Genomic DNA, 20,009 nt, shown 5'->3' on the forward strand with positions numbered 1-20,009 from the left:
GATAAATGTTGATAAATGTGAAATGTGGATAAATGTGGATAAATGTTGATAAATGTGATGAATGTTGATAAATGTGGATAAATGTGATAAATGTTGATAAATGTGGATAAATGTGATGAATGTTAATAAATGTGGAAAAATGTTGATAAATGTGATAAATGTTGATAAATGTGGATAAATGTGATAAATGTTGAAAAATGTTGAAAAATGTTGATAAATGTGGATAAATGTTGATAAATGTTGATAAATGTGATGAATGTTGATAAATGTGGATAAATGTGATAAATGTGGATAAATGTGATAAATGTTGATAAATGTTGATAAATGTGGATAAATGTGGATAAATGTGGATAAATGTTGATAAATGTTGATAAATGTGATGAATGTTGATAAATGTTGATAAATGTGATGAATGTTGATAAATGTGGATAAATGTGATAAATGTTGATAAATGTTGATAAATGTGGATAAATGTTGATAAATGTTGATAAATGTGATGAATGTGGATAAATGTTGATAAATGTGATAAATGTTGATAAATATGGATAAATGTGATAAATGTGGATAAATGTGATAAATGTTGATAAATGTTGATAAATGTTGATAAATGTGGATAAATATGGATAAATGTTGATAAATGTTGATAAATGTGATGAATGTTGATAAATGTTGATAAATGTGATGAATGTTGATAAATGTGGATAAATGTGATAAATGTTGATAAATGTTGATAAATGTGGATAAATGTGATAAATGTTGATAAATGTTGATAAATGTGGATAAATGTTGATAAATGTTGATAAATGTGATAAATGTTGATAAATGTGGATAAATGTGATAAATGTTGATAAATGTTGATAAATGTGATGAATGTTGATAAATGTGGATAAATGTGATAAATGTTGATAAATGTTGATAAATGTGGATAAATGTGATAAATGTTGATAAATGTTGATAAATGTGATGAATGTTGATAAATGTGGATAAATGTGATAAATGTTGATGAATGTTGATAAATGTGATGAATGTTGATAAATGTGGATAAATGTGATAAATGTTGATAAATATGGATAAATGTGATAAATGTGAAATGTGGATAAATGTGGATAGATGTTGATAAATGTGATAAATGTTGATAAATGTTGATAAATGTTGATAAATGTTGATAAATGTGAAATGTGGATAAATGTGGATAAATGTTGATAAATGTGATGAATGTTGATAAATGTGGATAAATGTGATAAATGTTGATAAATGTGGATAAATGTGATGAATGTTAATAAATGTGGATAAATGTTGATAAATGTTGATAAATGTGATGAATGTTGATAAATGTGATGAATGTTGATAAATGTGGATAAATGTGATAAATGTTGATAAATATGGATAAATGTGATAAATGTGAAATGTGGATAAATGTGGATAGATGTTGATAAATGTGATAAATGTTGATAAATGTTGATAAATGTTGATAAATGTTGATAAATGTGAAATGTGGATAAATGTGGATAAATGTTGATAAATGTGATGAATGTTGATAAATGTGGATAAATGTGATAAATGTTGATAAATGTGGATAAATGTGATGAATGTTAATAAATGTGGAAAAATGTTGATAAATGTGATAAATGTTGATAAATGTGATAAATGTTGATAAATGTGGATAAATGTGATAAATGTTGAAAAATGTTGATAAATGTGGATAAATGTTGATAAATGTTGATAAATGTGATGAATGTTGATAAATGTGGATAAATGTGATAAATGTGGATAAATGTGATAAATGTTGATAAATGTTGATAAATGTGGATAAATGTGGATAAATGTGGATAAATGTTGATAAATGTGATGAATGTTGATAAATGTTGATAAATGTGATGAATGTTGATAAATGTGGATAAATGTGATAAATGTTGATAAATGTTGATAAATGTGGATAAATGTTGATAAATGTTGATAAATGTGATGAATGTGGATAAATGTTGATAAATGTGATAAATGTTGATAAATATGGATAAATGTGATAAATGTGGATAAATGTGATAAATGTTGATAAATGTTGATAAATGTGGATAAATATGGATAAATGTTGATAAATGTTGATAAATGTGATGAATGTTGATAAATGTTGATAAATGTGATGAATGTTGATAAATGTGGATAAATGTGATAAATGTTGATAAATGTTGATAAATGTGGATAAATGTGATAAATGTTGATAAATGTTGATAAATGTGGATAAATGTTGATAAATGTTGATAAATGTGATAAATGTTGATAAATGTGGATAAATGTGATAAATGTTGATAAATGTTGATAAATGTGATGAATGTTGATAAATGTGGATAAATGTGATAAATGTTGATAAATGTGGATAAATGTGGATAAATGTTGATAAATGTGGATAAATGTGATAAATGTGGATAAATGTTGATAAATGTGGATAAATGTTGATAAATGTTGATAAATGTGATGAATGTTGATAAATGTGATAAATGTGAAATGTGGATAAATGTGGATAAATGTTGATAAATGTGATAAATGTTGATAAATGTTGATAAATGTTGATAAATGTTGATAAATGTTGATAAATGTGAAATGTGGATAAATGTGGATAAATGTGGATAAATGTGGATAAATGTGGATAATGAAGAGGAAACAGAATGTGGCTTAAACAGACTAAAACAGTCATTTGTTCTTCATAATCTCTCTCCTCTGGACCATGAGATCCTGCAGGTGAAGTGTGTCGTCATCACCAGCAGAGGGCGCCATCACACCGTGAACTGAGCTCGTCCTCGTACGGTTCGTTTCTCCTCATCCTCTCTCTGTCACAGTGGCTCCTCCCCCTCTCTCCTCTCTCTCCTCTCTCTGTCACAGTGGCTCCTGCCTCTCCCCCTCTCTCTCCTCTCTCTCCTCTCTCTGTAACAGTGGCTCCTCCCCCTCCCCTCTCTCTCCCCCTCTCTCCCCTCTCTCCTCTCTCTCCTCTCTCTGTCACAGTGGCTCCTCCCCTCTCTCTCCCCCTCCCCTCTCTCTCCCCTCTCTCCTCTCTCTCCTCTCTCTCCTCTCTCTGTCACAGTGCCTGTGGTCTCGTGATGGATCCCTGTGTCCCGGTGCTGCTGCTCCTCCTCTGGGCTCTGCTCCTCCGTGAGTCCTCCTCTGTGGAGCTCCAGGACCTGGTCCGGTTCGGGTCTGAAGCTGGAGATGAGACGCTCCCCCCCGGGTCAGACTCCTCCGCGGAGCTCGCCGTGTCCCCCCCCCTGCACTTCTTCAGCCGAGCTTTCAGCAACATCTACGTGAGTCACACTTTGACTTTGTTTCATTCAGGAAACATTTACTCAGATCAGTTTTACTTTTGGACTCGTTTGGTTTAAAGAAAGGAAAAACAGTTGAAATGATTTGATTCTGAGGAGAACGTCCCGCCAGAGCCTCCAGAGCCTCCAGAGCCTCCGGAGCCTCCAGAGCCCGGGCTTTAACTTGTTATTTCGTGTTGCATTGTTTTCCGTGGAAAAGGCCGGTCGTCCCGTTCTCTACAGTTTGGCTTAACCCAAATCTAAAACGTATTTTATTTCCCACATTTTCCCACATACTCGTTTTTGGAGATAAGTGTAGATGATTTATCCATTTTCTTCCGCTTTTTACGGGCCCAGACTTCCCCATCTGGGTCCTGAATGTGGTGCTCAATGACACTATCAAGTCACAGCGCCCCCTAGTGTGGTGATGAAAAGCACCGTGAGGCCCAGCCCGGGTGAGGCCCAGCCCGGGTGAGGCCCAGCCCGGGTGACGCCCAGCCCGGGTGACACCCAGCCCGCGTGAGGCCCAGCCCGCGTGAGGCCCAGCCCGGGTGAGGCCCAGCCCGCGTGAGGCCCAGCCCGGGTGAGGCCCAGCCCGGGTGAGGCCCAGCCCGCGTGAGGCCCAGCCCGGGTGACGCCTAGCCCGGGGAACGCTCAGCCCGGGTGACACCCAGCCCGGGTGAGGCCCAGCCCGGGTGACGCCCAGCCCGAGTCTCCATCGTTCTGAAGCCTGATCTGGAGTTCTCTGCTGAGTCTGAGTCCAGACCTGGTCCTTAACGAGACTTTCCCACACGGCTCTGGACTCGTCACATTAAAAACGGTGTCACTAAATCCCAGAAGAATGTGCGTCATGTGACTCCGGCCATGGAGAAACATCAGAGCCATGTTCCTGTGTTCCTGTGTTCCTGTGTTCCTGTGTTCCTGTGTTCCTGTGTTCCTGTGTTCCTGTGTTCTTGCGTTCCTGCGTTCCTGCGTTCCTGCGTTCCCGTGTTCCCGTGTTCCCGTGTTCCCGTGTTCCCGTGTTCCCGTGTTCCCGTGTGCCCGTGTTCCTGTGTTCCTGTGTTCCTGTGTTCCTGTGTTCCTGTGTTCCTGTGTTCCTGTGGCTGAGGAGACGGGACTGGACGTGTGTGAAGGACCTCCTCTGGGTCTGAGTCCGTTTCCACAGTCGGTTTCCTGGAAGACTTTAATTAGAGTAAACAGTCTGAGTCCGGCCTCGGGCCCCGGGGCCTCACACTGAGCGGCGGGAGACGGGCCCGACTCAGCGGGACAAACATCTGGAGCTCATGAACACCAGGAACATCTGTGAGGGACGCTCTGAGGAAGTGAAGCGCTGCCTTCACACCCGGCACTCTGAGCGTTAGGAGCAGCTGAGAATGCTGTGGTGGTAACCACGGTAACGGCGGTGACGGCTGGATCTGTCCACACGAAACAGAAACTGCCCTAAAGTCACGAGCTCAGAGAGAAGAGAGAACTGGGGACATTCATATACGTGTGTTTGGAGCCACCAGAGGGCGCTGTTACAGCCAAGGCCATGAGGACCAAAGAGAAGGGCTCCTCTCTGAGGTCACATGACCTTTACAGACCGTACAGACGATTGTCCAGGGAAACACGTCACATACAAACATATGTGTTTTTCTATTTAGTGTTTGAACATTTGTATTATGGGAGTGGGCGGGGCTACACGTCAGCGTCAGTCCACACGGTTCTCATCGCGGCTCTAAAACCTCTCATGACTGAGAGGTGTCGTGTGCTGGAAACACACGCGTGTTCTGGAAACACACGCGTGTTCTGGAAACACACGCGTGTGCTGGAAACACACGCGTGTGCTGGAAACACACGATACATGACATTCATCTACACACTTACTTCTTCGCGCTGTAGTGACGTCTCAGCCCCACAGCAGCTCCTGCTCCTTCACGGGGGGTTTAGATGTTGGATCCATTTCACCTCCACACATGATGTTCCTCCTCAGCTCCTCATCCGTCCACAGAACATCTCCAGCTGTGGAGCTTCTCTGAGCTCTTTCACAAACCAGCAGCTTCTTTAAAATGAGCAACATTTCACTTTCATGTTTCCGACCTGGACGACGGCGGCCATCTTGTGACTGGCCCTTCTAACCCAGAGCAAAGTCAATGTTTGGATTTACTTTGAGTTCTGATGACTTTGATTATTGTGACTCGTGTTAAAGAACATAATGTTTTTCAGATTGACACATGTTTGAGTTGAGTTTGTTCCAGTCTGGTCTGGATCCGGGTTTGTTTGGTCTGAGACTCGTCATGTCTGTGTACATTCCAGAGCAGATGTTTGTTTCTTCATGTGTGTGGGCCGAGTTCAACACGGAACAGAACCAGGACACGGTGTTCATGTTCAGACCATCTACACCAGGGGTCCTCAAACTACGGCCCGGGGGCCAAATCCGGCCCGTGGGATGATTTAATCCGGCCCCCCACGTAGAGCACAAATCCCTGAGTGTCAAAATAAAGTCAGTCTCAGCCCATTCCTGTGCGGAGTTAGGATGTTTTAACTAAATAACCAGTTTACTCATTCCAGCCACTAGGGGGGGATTTGAATAAATAAACAATAATTCCACAGGTGTCCAGCAGAGGGCGCTCACATAAGAGATCAGAATATAAACGCATTATAGCCACGTGGTAAATTAAACTTACCACCACAGAGTGTGGAGAGAATGAATAATGACCACAGTACTTTGAGAAGCTTGTGAACAGGCTTGTAAAGCACAAGTGTAAGAAGTTATTACTTTGGTCACATTACATAAGGATGTTTTATTTGAAAATACAAATAAATGGAAATTAAAACAAAGTGTGAAGACTTGATCACTATTTTGGCAAAACCGCTACAGCCATCACAGTCAGAAAAAAGTCTGAGGAGCCCTGATCTACACTGTAGAAACCAGGACACGGTGTGTGTTTGTGGGTCAGTGTGTGTTTGTGGGTCAGTGTGTGTTTGTGGGTCAGTGTGTGTTTGTGGGTCAGTGTGTGTTTGTGGGTCAGTGTGTGTTTGTGGGTCACAGCGCCCCCTCCAGGACGCCCTGACCTTTATCTGCGCTCGGTTTACGGTCAGAGTGTCTGTAAATAAAACTGTCCCAGAGGTGAAGCTCTTCTCTTTCTACACCTCGTTCCAAATGATTCTGCAGATTTTGTTTTTGTGTGAAAAAAATATGAAACTCATGGATGCTTTTGTGTCTCAGGCTTTGAATCAGTGCAGTGCAGGACACCACGCTCTGAAACAGGCACAGGTCCGACATGAAGCTACACTGTGCTCTTGTTTCCAGATCTCGTCTAACGGGCTGGTGTCGGTGGAGCAGCTCCCCCCGCAGGCGCAGTACCTGGGCCAGACTCCGGCCGCGTTCGGGACGGTGGCGGCCCTCATGGGGGACCTGGACCTCGGGTCGGTCCACTACAGGCTGGACCGCAGCCCCGAGGTCCGGGAGAGGTCAAAGACTCTGCTGAGGCAGGCGTTTCCCGACAGAGACGTGAAGGAGGAGCCGGAGGGAACCGTGGTCATCACCTGGAACAACATGGCCGCCGCGGGGAGCGAGGGGGCGGAGACTCAGGTGAGGGGGAGGAGTTACTTAAGGCCTTAGTTTGAACTCTGCCAGTGTAAAACCAGCCTTAAACGCTCTCTTTCCGATGTTATTCTCTGACGTAGAAAAGGTTAACCTCTTAACTCCCGCTTGAACCGAGAGCATTTTCTCCAGTTCACCTTTACCCAAATCGTGTAGGCCAGTGTAACGCCTCATTTGAAAGCTAAGATCTACAAAACTCATCTGAATGGATCTTTTTCCTCACGTCATCAGATTTTTTTCCCATCATTTTTTCGGAGGTTTCAACTCATTTTTGTGACTTTTTTTTGTCATTTTTTTGTCAGTTTTTCGTCTTTTTTTTCTTCTTCAATTTTTTTGTCAATTTTTGGTCAACTTTTTATCACATTTTTGCCACTTTTTTGCTATTTTTTCGTACATTTTTTGTAAATTTTTCGTCATTTTTTGTCCTTTTTTGTCAATTGATTTGTTCATTTTTGTTTAGCCTGTTAGCCTTAGTTAGCTTATTTAGTTTTAGCTTGTTAGCCTTAGTTAGCTTGTTTGGTTTTAGCCTGTTAGCCTTTGTTAGCTTGTTGGGTTTTAGCCTGTTAGCCTTTGTTAGCTTGCTTTGTTTTAGCCTGTCAGCCTCAGTTAGCTTGTTTGGTTTTAGCCTGTTAGCCTCAGTTAGCTTGTTTGGTTTTAGCCTGTTAGCCTCAGTTAGCTAGTTTGGTTTAAGCCTGTTAGCCTTAGTTAGCTTGTTTGGTTTTAGCCTGCTAGCCTCAGTTAGCTTGTTTGGTTTTAGCCTGTTAGCCTCAGTTAGCTTGTTTGGTTTAAGCCTGTTAGCCTTAGTTAGCTTGTTTGGTTTCTGCCCGTTAGCCTCAGTTAGCTTGTTTTGTTTTAGCCTGTCAGCCTCAGTTAGCTTGTTTGGTTTTAGCCTGTTAGCCTCAGTTAGCTTGTTTGGTTTTAGCCTGTTAGCCTCAGTTAGCTAGTTTGGTTTAAGCCTGTTAGCCTTAGTTAGCTTGTTTGGTTTTAGCCTGCTAGCCTCAGTTAGCTTGTTTGGTTTTAGCCTGTTAGCCTCAGTTAGCTTGTTTGGTTTAAGCCTGTTAGCCTTAGTTAGCTTGTTTGGTTTCTGCCCGTTAGCCTCAGTTAGCTTGTTTTGTTTTAGCCTGTTAGCCTCAGTTAGCTTGTTTTGTTTTAGCCTGTTAGCCTCAGTTAGCTTTGGTAAAATGGTGAAGTTCTCTGTGTTTCCTCAGAGGAACTCGTTCCAGCTGCTGCTCGTGCTCATGAGCTCCTCCTCCGCCGCCGTGCTGTTGTTCCCGCGCTCCGGCCTGCAGTTCCTGTCGTCTCCTGCGGGGGGCGTGCCCCGGGCCCTGGAGGCGGGCTTTAGCGAGGGGCTGGTCTCTCATTGGTGGTGGAGCGAAACTCAAGGGAAAGAGTTGTGGATCACAACGGAGAAGGAGGATTCCGTCGGGGAACTCGCACGGTAACGGTTCATCGCCGCGGTAACCACTTATTGACCTCCCACAAAACCCCAAACCAGGACTGTCCATGAGTTCTGATTGGACAGTGGGTGTTTGGGGGCGGGGTTTTGCGACAGGTCAAGTGTGACGCTACAAACATGATACAAACTCTGTGACTCCGTCTGCAGCGGCTCCAACTGCGGCGTCCGAGGAGTCTGGGTCTACGAGATCGGCTCCAGCAACTTCTTCAGAGTCGAACCCGGGACCGCGACGGCGCTCGCTGATGACATCACCGCTGCCACGCCCACCGCCAGCACGTCACCGCGGCAACCAGACGCGACAACGGGAACGACGAGGCCGACGGAAACAGAGGAGCCCGAGTACGTCTACGAGGACGAGTTCAGCGTCACGAAAAGTACTGCTACTACTACTGCTACTACTACTGCTACTACTACTGCTACTAGTACTACTACTACTACTACTACGTCAAAGTACTCCACGACCCCCGAGAGGACGACACAAGGACCTCCTTCCACGACCGCAGGACAGAGGAGGTTTTCAGGAAGACTGGGTCTGTTCTTCACCACACGAAGTCCAGCCCGACCCAGACCAGAGCCCAGACCAGAGCCCAGACCAGACCCGCGGTACTCTGCCCCGGAGCGCCCCCATGTGGTGGTGGAGGACGAGGATCTCGACGTTAACGGTAAAAACATTTTACAGAACGATGAGTTTTACATTTTGACTTTTACATTTCAAAGCCTCTGTTTGTCACTATTGTGGACTTTAAACATGTCCATCATGTACAAGTTAGGATGTTTTTTCACAGGAAATTGTGCGTAGGCTAGCGTTAGCATATGTAGCATGAAGCTAGCGTTAGGACTCTCTTGTTGAACCACTGCTTCTCTGTCTCTGTATTTGATATAAACATATATTCATGATCCAGTGTTTCTTGGGTAGAGTTCTCTTTTTCTCTTGGTTTTGCCTCTGGAGCTTCAGGCCAGTGGCGGAGCTTCATCCTCCTGAGGCCAGAGGTGGAGCTTCATCCTCCTGAGGCCAGAGGTGGAGCTTCATCCTCCTGAGGCCAGAGGCGGAGCTTCATCCTCCTGAGGCCAGAGGTGGAGCTTCATCCTCCTCAGGCCAGAGGTGGAGCTTCATCCTCCTGGACTGTCCACAGACCAGGGTTCACTTGTTTCAGCCCAGAGACGCTCAGGAGTTTGGCTTACGTCTCTTCCTGTTTGTTGTTTACCTGTTGTTTATTTGTTGTTTATTTGTTGTTTATTTGTTGTTTACCTGTTTGTGTTCCAGTTTTCTCGTACGGCCCGGAGACGTGCTCTCAGAACAGCCACAGCTGCTCTCCGTTCGCCGACTGCAGGGACCACCGCTCCGGCTTCTGCTGCTACTGCCGCCCCGGTTACTACGGCAACGGGAGGGACTGCGTGGCCGAGGGTAAACCTCAGCGCCCCCTGCTGTTTCCTTACTTCTGTCTTCTTCTTCTGTCTCTGCAGGTAAACCTCAGCGCCCCCTGCTGTTTCCTTACTTCTGTCTTCTTCTTCTTCTTCTGTCTCTGCAGGTAAACCTCAGCGCCCCCTGCTGTTTCCTTACCTCTGTCTTCTTCTTCTGTCTCTGCAGGTAAACCTCAGCGCCCCCTGCTGTTTCCTTACCTCTGTCTTCTTCTTCTGTCTCTGCAGGTAAACCTCAGCGCCCCCTGCTGTTTCCTTACCTCTGTCTTCTTCTTCTGTCTCTGCAGGTAAACCACAGCGCCCCCTGCTGTTTCCTTACCTCTGTCTTCTTCTTCTGTCTCTGCAGGTACACAGCGCCCCCTGCTGTTTCCTTACTTCTGTCTTCTTCTTCTGTCTCTGCAGGTACACAGCGCCCCCTGCTGTTTCCTTACTTCTGTCTTCTTCTTCTGTCTCTGCAGGTAAACCTCAGCGCCCCCTGCTGTTTCCTTACTTCTGTCTTCTTCTTCTGTCTCTGCAGGTAAACCTCAGCGCCCCCTGCTGTTTCCTTACCTCTGTCTTCTTCTTCTGTCTCCGCAGGTAAACCACAGCGCCCCCTGCTGTTTCCTTACTTCTGTCTTCTTCTTCTGTCTCGGCAGGTAAACCACAGCGCCCCCTGCTGTTTCCTTACTTCTGTCTTCTTCTTCTGTCTCTGCAGGTACACAGCGCCCCCTGCTGTTTCCTTACTTCTGTCTTCTTCTTCTGTCTCTGCAGGTAAACCACAGCGCCCCCTGCTGTTTCCTTAACTCTGTCTTCTTCTTCTGTCTCTGCAGGTAAACCACAGCGCCCCCTGCTGTTTCCTTACTTCTGTCTTCTTCTTCTGTCTCTGCAGGTAAACCACAGCGCCCCCTGCTGTTTCCTTACTTCTGTCTTCTTCTTCTGTCTCTGCAGGTAAACCACAGCGCCACCTGCTGTTTCCTTACTTCTGTCTTCTTCTTCTGTGTCTGCAGGTAAACCACAGCGCCCCCTGCTGTTTCCTTACTTCTGTCTTCTTCTTCTGTCTCTGCAGGTAAACCACAGCGCCCCCTGCTGTTTCCTTACTTCTGTCTTCTTCTTCTGTCTCTGCAGGTAAACCACAGCGCCCCCTGCTGTTTCCTTACTTCTGTCTTCTTCTTCTGTCTCTGCAGGTACACAGCGCCCCCTGCTGTTTCCTTACTTCTGTCTTCTTCTTCTGTCTCTGCAGGTAAACCACAGCGCCCCCTGCTGTTTCCTTACTTCTGTCTTCTTCTTCTGTCTCTGCAGGTAAACCACAGCGCCCCCTGCTGTTTCCTTACTTCTGTCTTCTTCTTCTGTCTCTGCAGGTAAACCACAGCGCCCCCTGCTGTTTCCTTACTTCTGTCTTCTTCTGTCTCTGCAGGTAAACCACAGCGCCCCCTGCTGTTTCCTTACTTCTGTCTTCTTCTTCTGTCTCTGCAGGTAAACCTCAGCGCCCCCTGCTGTTTCCTTACTTCTGTCTTCTTCTGTCTCTGCAGGTAAACCACAGCGCCCCTGCTGTTTCCTTACTTCTGTCTTCTTCTGTCTCTGCAGGTAAACCACAGCGCCCCCTGCTGTTTCCTTACTTCTGTCTTCTTCTTCTGTCTCTGCAGGTAAACCACAGCGCCCCCTGCTGTTTCCTTACTTCTGTCTTCTTCTGTCTCTGCAGGTAAACCACAGCGCCCCCTGCTGTTTCCTTACCTCTGTCTTCTTCTTCTGTCTCTGCAGGTACACAGCGCCCCCTGCTGTTTCCTTACTTCTGTCTTCTTCTTCTGTCTCTGCAGGTAAACCACAGCGCCCCCTGCTGTTTCCTTACTTCTGTCTTCTTCTTCTGTCTCTGCAGGTACACAGCGCCCCCTGCTGTTTCCTTACTTCTGTCTTCTTCTTCTGTCTCTGCAGGTAAACCTCAGTGCCCCCTGCTGTTTCCTTACTTCTGTCTTCTTCTGTCTCTGCAGGTACACAGCGCCCCCTGCTGGTTCCTTACTTCTGTCTTCTTCTTCTTCTTCTGTCTCTGCAGGTAAACCACAGCGCCCCCTGCTGTTTCCTTACTTCTGTCTTCTTCTTCTTCTTCTGTCTCTGCAGGTAAACCACAGCGCCCCCTGCTGGTTCCTTACTTCTGTCTTCTTCTTCTTCTTCTGTCTCTGCAGGTAAACCACAGCGCCCCCTGCTGTTTCCTTACTTCTGTCTTCTTCTTCTGTCTCCGCAGGTAAACCACAGCGCCCCCTGCTGTTTCCTTACTTCTGTCTTCTTATTCTGTCTCTGCAGGTAAACCACAGCGCCCCCTGCTGTTTCCTTACTTCTGTCTTCTTCTTCTGTCTCTGCAGGTAAACCACAGCGCCCCCTGCTGTTTCCTTACTTCTGTCTTCTTCTTCTGTCTCTGCAGGTAAACCTCAGCGCCCCCTGCTGTTTCCTTACTTCTGTCTTCTTCTTCTGTCTCTGCAGGTAAACCACAGCGCCCCCTGCTGTTTCCTTACTTCTGTCTTCTTCTTCTGTCTCTGCAGGTAAACCACAGCGCCCCCTGCTGTTTCCTTACTTCTGTCTTCTTCTTCTGTCTCTGCAGGTAAACCTCAGCGCCCCCTGCTGTTTCCTTACTTCTGTCTTCTTCTTCTGTCTCTGCAGGTAAACCACAGCGCCCCCTGCTGTTTCCTTACTTCTGTCTTCTTCTTCTGTCTCTGCAGGTAAACCTCAGCGCCCCCTGCTGTTTCCTTACTTCTGTCTTCTTCTGTCTCTGCAGGTAAACCACAGCGCCCCCTGCTGTTTCCTTACTTCTGTCTTCTTCTTCTTCTTCTGTCTCTGCAGGTAAACCACAGCGCCCCCTGCTGTTTCCTTACTTCTGTCTTCTTCTTCTTCTTCTGTCTCTGCAGGTAAACCACAGCGCCCCCTGCTGTTTCCTTACTTCTGTCTTCTTCTTCTGTCTCCGCAGGTAAACCACAGCGCCCCCTGCTGTTTCCTTACTTCTGTCTTCTTATTCTGTCTCTGCAGGTAAACCACAGCGCCCCCTGCTGTTTCCTTACTTCTGTCTTCTTCTTCTGTCTCTGCAGGTAAACCTCAGCGCCCCCTGCTGTTTCCTTACTTCTGTCTTCTTCTTCTGTCTCTGCAGGTAAACCACAGCGCCCCCTGCTGTTTCCTTACTTCTGTCTTCTTCTTCTGTCTCTGCAGGTACACAGCGCCCCCTGCTGTTTCCTTACTTCTGTCTTCTTCTTCTGTCTCTGCAGGTAAACCACAGCGCCCCCTGCTGTTTCCTTACTTCTGTCTTCTTCTTCTGTCTCTGCAGGTAAACCACAGCGCCCCCTGCTGTTTCCTTACTTCTGTCTTCTTCTTCTGTCTCTGCAGGTAAACCTCAGCGCCCCCTGCTGTTTCCTTACTTCTGTCTTCTTCTTCTGTCTCTGCAGGTAAACCACAGCGCCCCCTGCTGTTTCCTTACTTCTGTCTTCTTCTTCTGTCTCCGCAGGTAAACCACAGCGCCCCCTGCTGTTTCCTTACTTCTGTCTTCTTCTTCTGTCTCCGCAGGTAAACCTCAGCGAATGACCGGGAAGCTCTCGGCCCGCCTCCTCCTTGGCTCCGCCCCGTTGCCGTTGGAGATCTCCCAGAAGGACCTGCACTCGTACGTGGTGGCGAACGACGGCCGGGCGTACGTGGCCATCAGCGCCGTGGCCCCGCCCCTCGGCCCCGCCCTCCTGCCCCTGTCGTCCGTGGGCGGGGTCATCGGCTGGGCCTTCGCGCTGGAGCAGCCGGGACATCGGAACGGCTTCAGCGTCGCGGGTGAGACTTCCACGCCCACGCCGCATAATGAGGCTCTTCTCTGATTGGTCGACTCGCAGCCGCATAATGAGGCGCGCTCTTCTCTGATTGGTCGACTGTCTCTCTGCAGGGGGCGTGTTTACCCGGAGGGCGGAGGTGCTCTTCTCAGGGGGGGAGCGCCTCACCATCCTTCAGGAGTTCCAGGGCATCGACGAGCACGAGCACCTGCAGGTCTGACACCTGACCACACCTGACCACACCTGACCACAAATTAACATGTATGTTCATTAACATGTATGTTCATTAACATATATGTTCATTAACATGTATGTTCATTAACATGTATGTTCATTAACATGTATGTTCATTAACATGTATGTTCATTAACATTTATATGTTCATTAACATGTATGTTCATTAACATGTATGTTCATTAACATGTATATGATCATCAACATGTATATGTTCATTAACATGTATATGATCATCAACATGTATATGTTCATTAACATGTATATGTTCATTAACATGTATGTTCATTAACATGTTTGTTCATAAACATGTATATGTTCATCAACATGTATGTTCATTAACATGTATGTTATGGTCATTAACATGTATATGTTCATCAACATGTATGTTATGTTCATTAACATGTATGTTATGTTCATTAACATGTATGTTCATGAACATGTATGTTCATTAACATATATGTTCATTAACATGTATGTTATGTTCATTAACATGTATGTTATGTTCATTAACATGTATGTTCATTAACATGTATGTTATTGTAGCAAGCCGAGCGGTTATGGCGATTTATAAATAAATATCTCCGCCAAAATAAACTACTTTTTAACATAAATATTGACAACGGCACCGGAGAGAAGGCTCCGGACCTTAAGGCACGCAGGTTCGTTTATGATAGACACAGGCAGAGTCCAAGCTTAGCAAAAATACATGTTTTATTTACTATTATATATTCTGCTTCAATAAGTTACTTTGTTTCTCTTTCGTTGGTAAAACGTTCGGTTGATACACAGATTTACATTTGCACATTTTATACACTACCACAACTTGGCAGTATTCAAAACAAAAGTAAAGTCCGTGAGTTGAGCAGATTAAAAGCAGGTTAAAAGACAAGGCAACAACATGGACAGCGCCGTCATCGCACCAGCGCGGCCAGATCACCTGTAAATTAATTAAAACTGTTAACACCTAGCCTTACTGGTGGAATATAGTGAAACTCTGCCCCAAACGTACCATCTAACGCAGGGCACAACACACGGGTGTGGAGCCATGACAGCAGACGCACACCATCCCTGCCCATGGAGCATCTGGAGCTACATCGTGGAACCGTTACCACGCGGAGCTAGACCACAAAACCTCCAGTTAGGGCCAGTAATTAGTTACATTAAATTCGAAAACCTAGAGCAAACGCTACCTGTCCTTCGGAAGAGCGAGGAACGCACTGACACCGGCGGGACCAGGAAGTGAGTGACGTCAGAGAACGAAGGAGTGAGTGCATTGCGCTTATATACCCGCGGCGCCACCAGCTGGCGGGAGGAGGTGCAACAGGCGCCATGCCACATTATGTTCATTAACATGTATGTTATGTTCATTAACATGTATGTTCATGAACATGTATGTTCATTAACATATATGTTCATTAACATGTATGTTCATTAACATGTATGTTCATCAACATGTATGTTCATCAACATGTATGTTCATCAACATGTATGTTCATTAACATGTATGTTCATTAACATGTATATGTTCATCAACATGTATGTTCATCAACATGTATGTTCATTAACATGTATGTTCATCAACATGTATGTTCATCAACATGTATGTTCATTAACATGTATGTTCATCAACATGTATGTTCATTAACATGTATGTTTATTAACATGTATATGATCATCAACATGTATATGTTCATTAACATGTATGTTTATTAACATGTATGTTCATTAACATATATGTTCATTAACATGTATATGTTCATCAACATGTATGTTCATTAACATGTATATGTTCATTAACATGTATGTTCATTAACATGTATGTTATGATCATTAACATGTATTTTATGTTCATTAACATGTATGTTATGTTCATTAACATGTATTTTATGTTCATTAACATGTATGTTCATGAACATGTATATGTTCTTCAACATGTATGTTCATTAACATGTATGTTCATTAGCATGTATGTTCATGAACATGTATATGTTCATTAACATGTATGTTCATCAACATGTATGTTATGTTCATTAACATGTATGTTCATGAACATGTATGTTCATTAACATGTATATGTTCATCAACATGTATGTTCATCAACATTGTATGTTCATTAACATGTATGTTCATCAACATGTATGTTCATTAACATGTATGTTCATTAACATGTATGTTCATCAACATGTATGTTCATTAACATGTATGTTTATTAACATGTATATGATCATCAACATGTATATGTTCATTAACATGTATGTTTATTAACATGTATGTTCATTAACATATATGTTCATTAACATGTATATGTTCATCAACATGTATGTTCATCAACATGTATGTTCATTAACATGTATGTTCATCAACATGTATGTTCATTAACATGTATGTTCATTAGCATGTATGTTCATGAACATGTATATGTTCATTAACATGTATGTTCATTAACATGTATGTTATGTTCATTAACATGTATTTTATGTTCATTAACATGTATGTTATGTTCATTAACATGTATTTTATGTTCATTAACATGTATGTTCATGAACATGTATATGTTCTTCAACATGTATGTCCATTAACATGTATGTTCATTAGCATGTATGTTCATTAACATGTATATGTTCATCAACATGTATGTTCATCAACATGTATGTTCATTAACATGTATGTTCATTAACATGTATGTTCATTAACATGTATGTTCATCAACATGTATGTTCATCAACATGTATGTCCATTAACATGTATATGTTCATTAACATGTATTTTTTGTTCATTAACATGTATGTTCATGAACATGTATATGTTCTTCAACATGTATGTTCATTAACATGTATGTTCATTAACATATATGTTCATTAACATGTATGTTCATTAACATGTATGTTCATTAACATGTATGTTCATTAACATGCATATGTTCAGTAACATGTATGTTCATCAACATGTATGTTCATCAACATGTATGTTCATTAACATGTATGTTCATTAACATGTATGTTCATCAACATGTATGTTCATCAACATGTATGTTCATCAACATGTATGTTCATCAACATGTATGTTCATTAACATGTATGTTCATTAACATGTATGTTCATTAACATGTATGTTCATCAACATGTATGTTCACCAACATGTATGTTCATCAACATGTATGTTCATTAACATGTATGTTCATTAACATGTATATGTTCATCAACATGTATGTTCATCAACATGTATGTTCATTAACATGTATGTTCATCAACATGTATGTTCATTAACATGTATGTTTATTAACATGTATATGATCATCAACATGTATATGTTCATTAACATGTATGTTTATTAACATGTATGTTCATTAACGTATATGTTCATCAACATGTATGTTCATCAACATGTATGTTCATTAACATGTATGTTCATCAACATGTATGTTCATTAACATGTATGTTTATTAACATGTATGTTCATTAACATATATGTTCATTAACATGTATATGTTCATCAACATGTATGTTCATTAACATGTATATGTTCATTAACATGTATGTTCATTAACATGTATGTTATGTTCATTAACATGTATTTTATGTTCATTAACATGTATGTTATGTTCATTAACATGTATTTTATGTTCATTAACATGTATGTTCATTAACATGTATGTTCATTAACATGTATGTTCATTAACATGTATGTTCATCAACATGTAGGTCCATCAACATGTATGTCCATTAACATGTATATGTTCATTAACATGTATTTTATGTTCATTAACATGTATGTTCATTAACATATATTTTCATTAACATGTATGTTCATTAACATGTATGTTCATTAACATGTATGTTCATTAACATGTATGTTCATTAACATATATGTCCATTAACATGTATATGTTCATTAACATATATGTTCATTAACATGTATGTTCATCAACATGTATGTTCATCAACATGTATGTTCATCAACATGTATGTTCATTAACATGTATATATGTTCATTAACATGTATATGTTCATCAACATGTATGTTCATTAACATGTATGTTCATTAACTTGTATGTTCATCAACATGTATGTTCATCAACATGTATGTTCATTAACATGTATGTTCATTAACATGTATGTTCATCAACATGTATGTTCATTAACATGTATGTTCATTAACATGTATGTTCATTAACATATATTTTATTTTATTGACTCAGGTTCAGACGCAGCTGGAGGGAACACTGCCCCCTGTCCCTGAGGAGGCCACAGTGCACATCAACCCGTACACTGAGGTCTACCACTATGACACTAACTGTGAGTACTAATACTACCACTGAGTACTAATACTACCACTATGACACTAACTGTGAGTACTAATACTACCACTGAGTACTAATACTACCACTATGACACTAACTGTGAGTACAAATACTACCACTGAGTACTAATACTACCACTATGACACTAACTGTGAGTACTAATACTACCACTGAGTACTAATACTACCACTATGACACTAACTGTGAGTACTAATACTACCACTGAGTACTAATAGTACCACTATGACACTAACTGTGAGTACTAATACTACCACTGAGTACTAATACTACCACTATGACACTAACTGTGAGTACAAATACTACCACTATGATACTAACTGTGAGTACTAATAGTACCACTATGATACTAACTGTGAGTACTAATACTACCACTGAGTACTAATACTACCACTATGATACTAACTGTGAGTACTGATACTACCACAGTGAGTACTAATACTACCACAGTGAGTACTGATACTACCACAGTGAGTACTAATCCTACCACAGTGAGTACTGATACTACCACAGTGAGTACTAATCCTACCACAGTGAGTACTAACACTACCACATTGAGTACTAGTACTACCACAGTGAGTACTAATCCTACCACAGTGAGTACTGATACTACCACAGTGAGTACTAATCCTACCACAGTGAGTACTGATACTACCACAGTAAGTACTAATACTCCCACAGTGAGTACTGATACTACCACAGTGAGTACTAATCCTACCACAGTGAGTACTGATACTACCACAGTGAGTACTAATCCTACCACAGTGAGTACTGATACTACCACAGTAAGTACTAATACTCCCACAGTGAGTACTGATACTACCACAGTGAGTACTAATCCTACCACAGTGAGTACTGAAACTACCACAGTGAGTACTAACACTACCACAGTAAGTACTAATACTACCACAGTAAGTACTAATACTCCCACAGTGAGTACTGATACTACCACAGTAAGTACTAACACTACCACAGTAAGTACTAATACTCCCACAGTGAGTACTGATACTCCCACAGTGAGTACTAACACTACCACAGTAAGTACTAATACTACCACAGTGAGTACTAATACTACCACAGTGAGTACTTATACTCCCACAGTGAGTACTGATACTACCACAGTGAGTACTTATACTCCCACAGTGAGTACTAATACTACCACAGTGAGTACTGATACTACTACCACAGTGAGTACTAATACTCCCACAGTGAGTACTGATACTACCACAGTGAGTACTTATACTCCCACAGTGAGTACTTATACTCCCACAGTGAGTACTGATACTACCACAGTAAGTACTAACACTACCACAGTAAGTACTAATACTACCACAGTAAGTACTAATACTCCCACAGTGAGTACTGATACTACCACAGTAAGTACTAACACTACCACAGTAAGTACTAATACTCCCACAGTGAGTACTGATACTCCCACAGTGAGTACTTATACTCCCACAGTGAGTACTAATACTCCCACAGTGAGTACTAATACTACCACAGTGAGTACTAATACTCCCACAGTGAGTACTGATACTACCACAGTGAGTACTGATACTACCACAGTGAGTACTTATACTCCCACAGTGAGTACTTATACTCCCACAGTGAGTACTTATACTCCCACAGTGAGTACTGATACTACCACAGTAAGTACTAACACTACCACAGTAAGTACTAATACTACCACAGTAAGTACTAATCCTACCACAGTGAGTACTAACACTACCACAGTAAGTACTAATACTACCACAGTGAGTACTAATACTACCACAGTAAGTACTAATCCTACCACAGTGAGTACTAACACTACCACAGTAAGTACTAATACTACCACAGTGAGTACTAATACTCCCACAGTAAGTACTAATACTACCACAGTAAGTACTAATACTACCACAGTGAGTACTGATACTACCACAGTGAGTACTAACAC

General features: G+C 42.4%; 1 protein-coding gene across 3 annotated transcripts in view; it reads left to right on the plus strand.

The window, feature by feature from the left end:
• Positions 1-3,075: 3,075 nt before the first annotated feature.
• LOC306961345 (nidogen-1-like) overlaps positions 3,076-20,009 on the plus strand; it is a 42,703-nt gene continuing 25,769 nt past the window's right edge. For all 3 annotated transcript variants that reach the window (XM_079554044.1, XM_079554043.1, XM_079554042.1), the window contains exons 1-8: positions 3,076-3,293; positions 6,583-6,864; positions 8,085-8,314; positions 8,480-8,994; positions 9,597-9,737; positions 13,271-13,522; positions 13,632-13,732; positions 17,954-18,050. In XM_079554044.1, the coding sequence (XP_079410170.1) occupies positions 3,093-3,293; positions 6,583-6,864; positions 8,085-8,314; positions 8,480-8,994; positions 9,597-9,737; positions 13,271-13,522; positions 13,632-13,732; positions 17,954-18,050 (1,819 nt within the window). In that variant the 5' untranslated portion in view covers positions 3,076-3,092. The remainder of the gene's footprint in view (positions 3,294-6,582; positions 6,865-8,084; positions 8,315-8,479; positions 8,995-9,596; positions 9,738-13,270; positions 13,523-13,631; positions 13,733-17,953; positions 18,051-20,009) is intronic.

The sequence above is a fragment of the Gobius niger genome (genome assembly GCF_951799975.1).
Source record: "Gobius niger genome assembly, chromosome: 3".
NCBI classification, from domain to species: domain Eukaryota; kingdom Metazoa; phylum Chordata; class Actinopteri; order Gobiiformes; family Gobiidae; genus Gobius; species Gobius niger.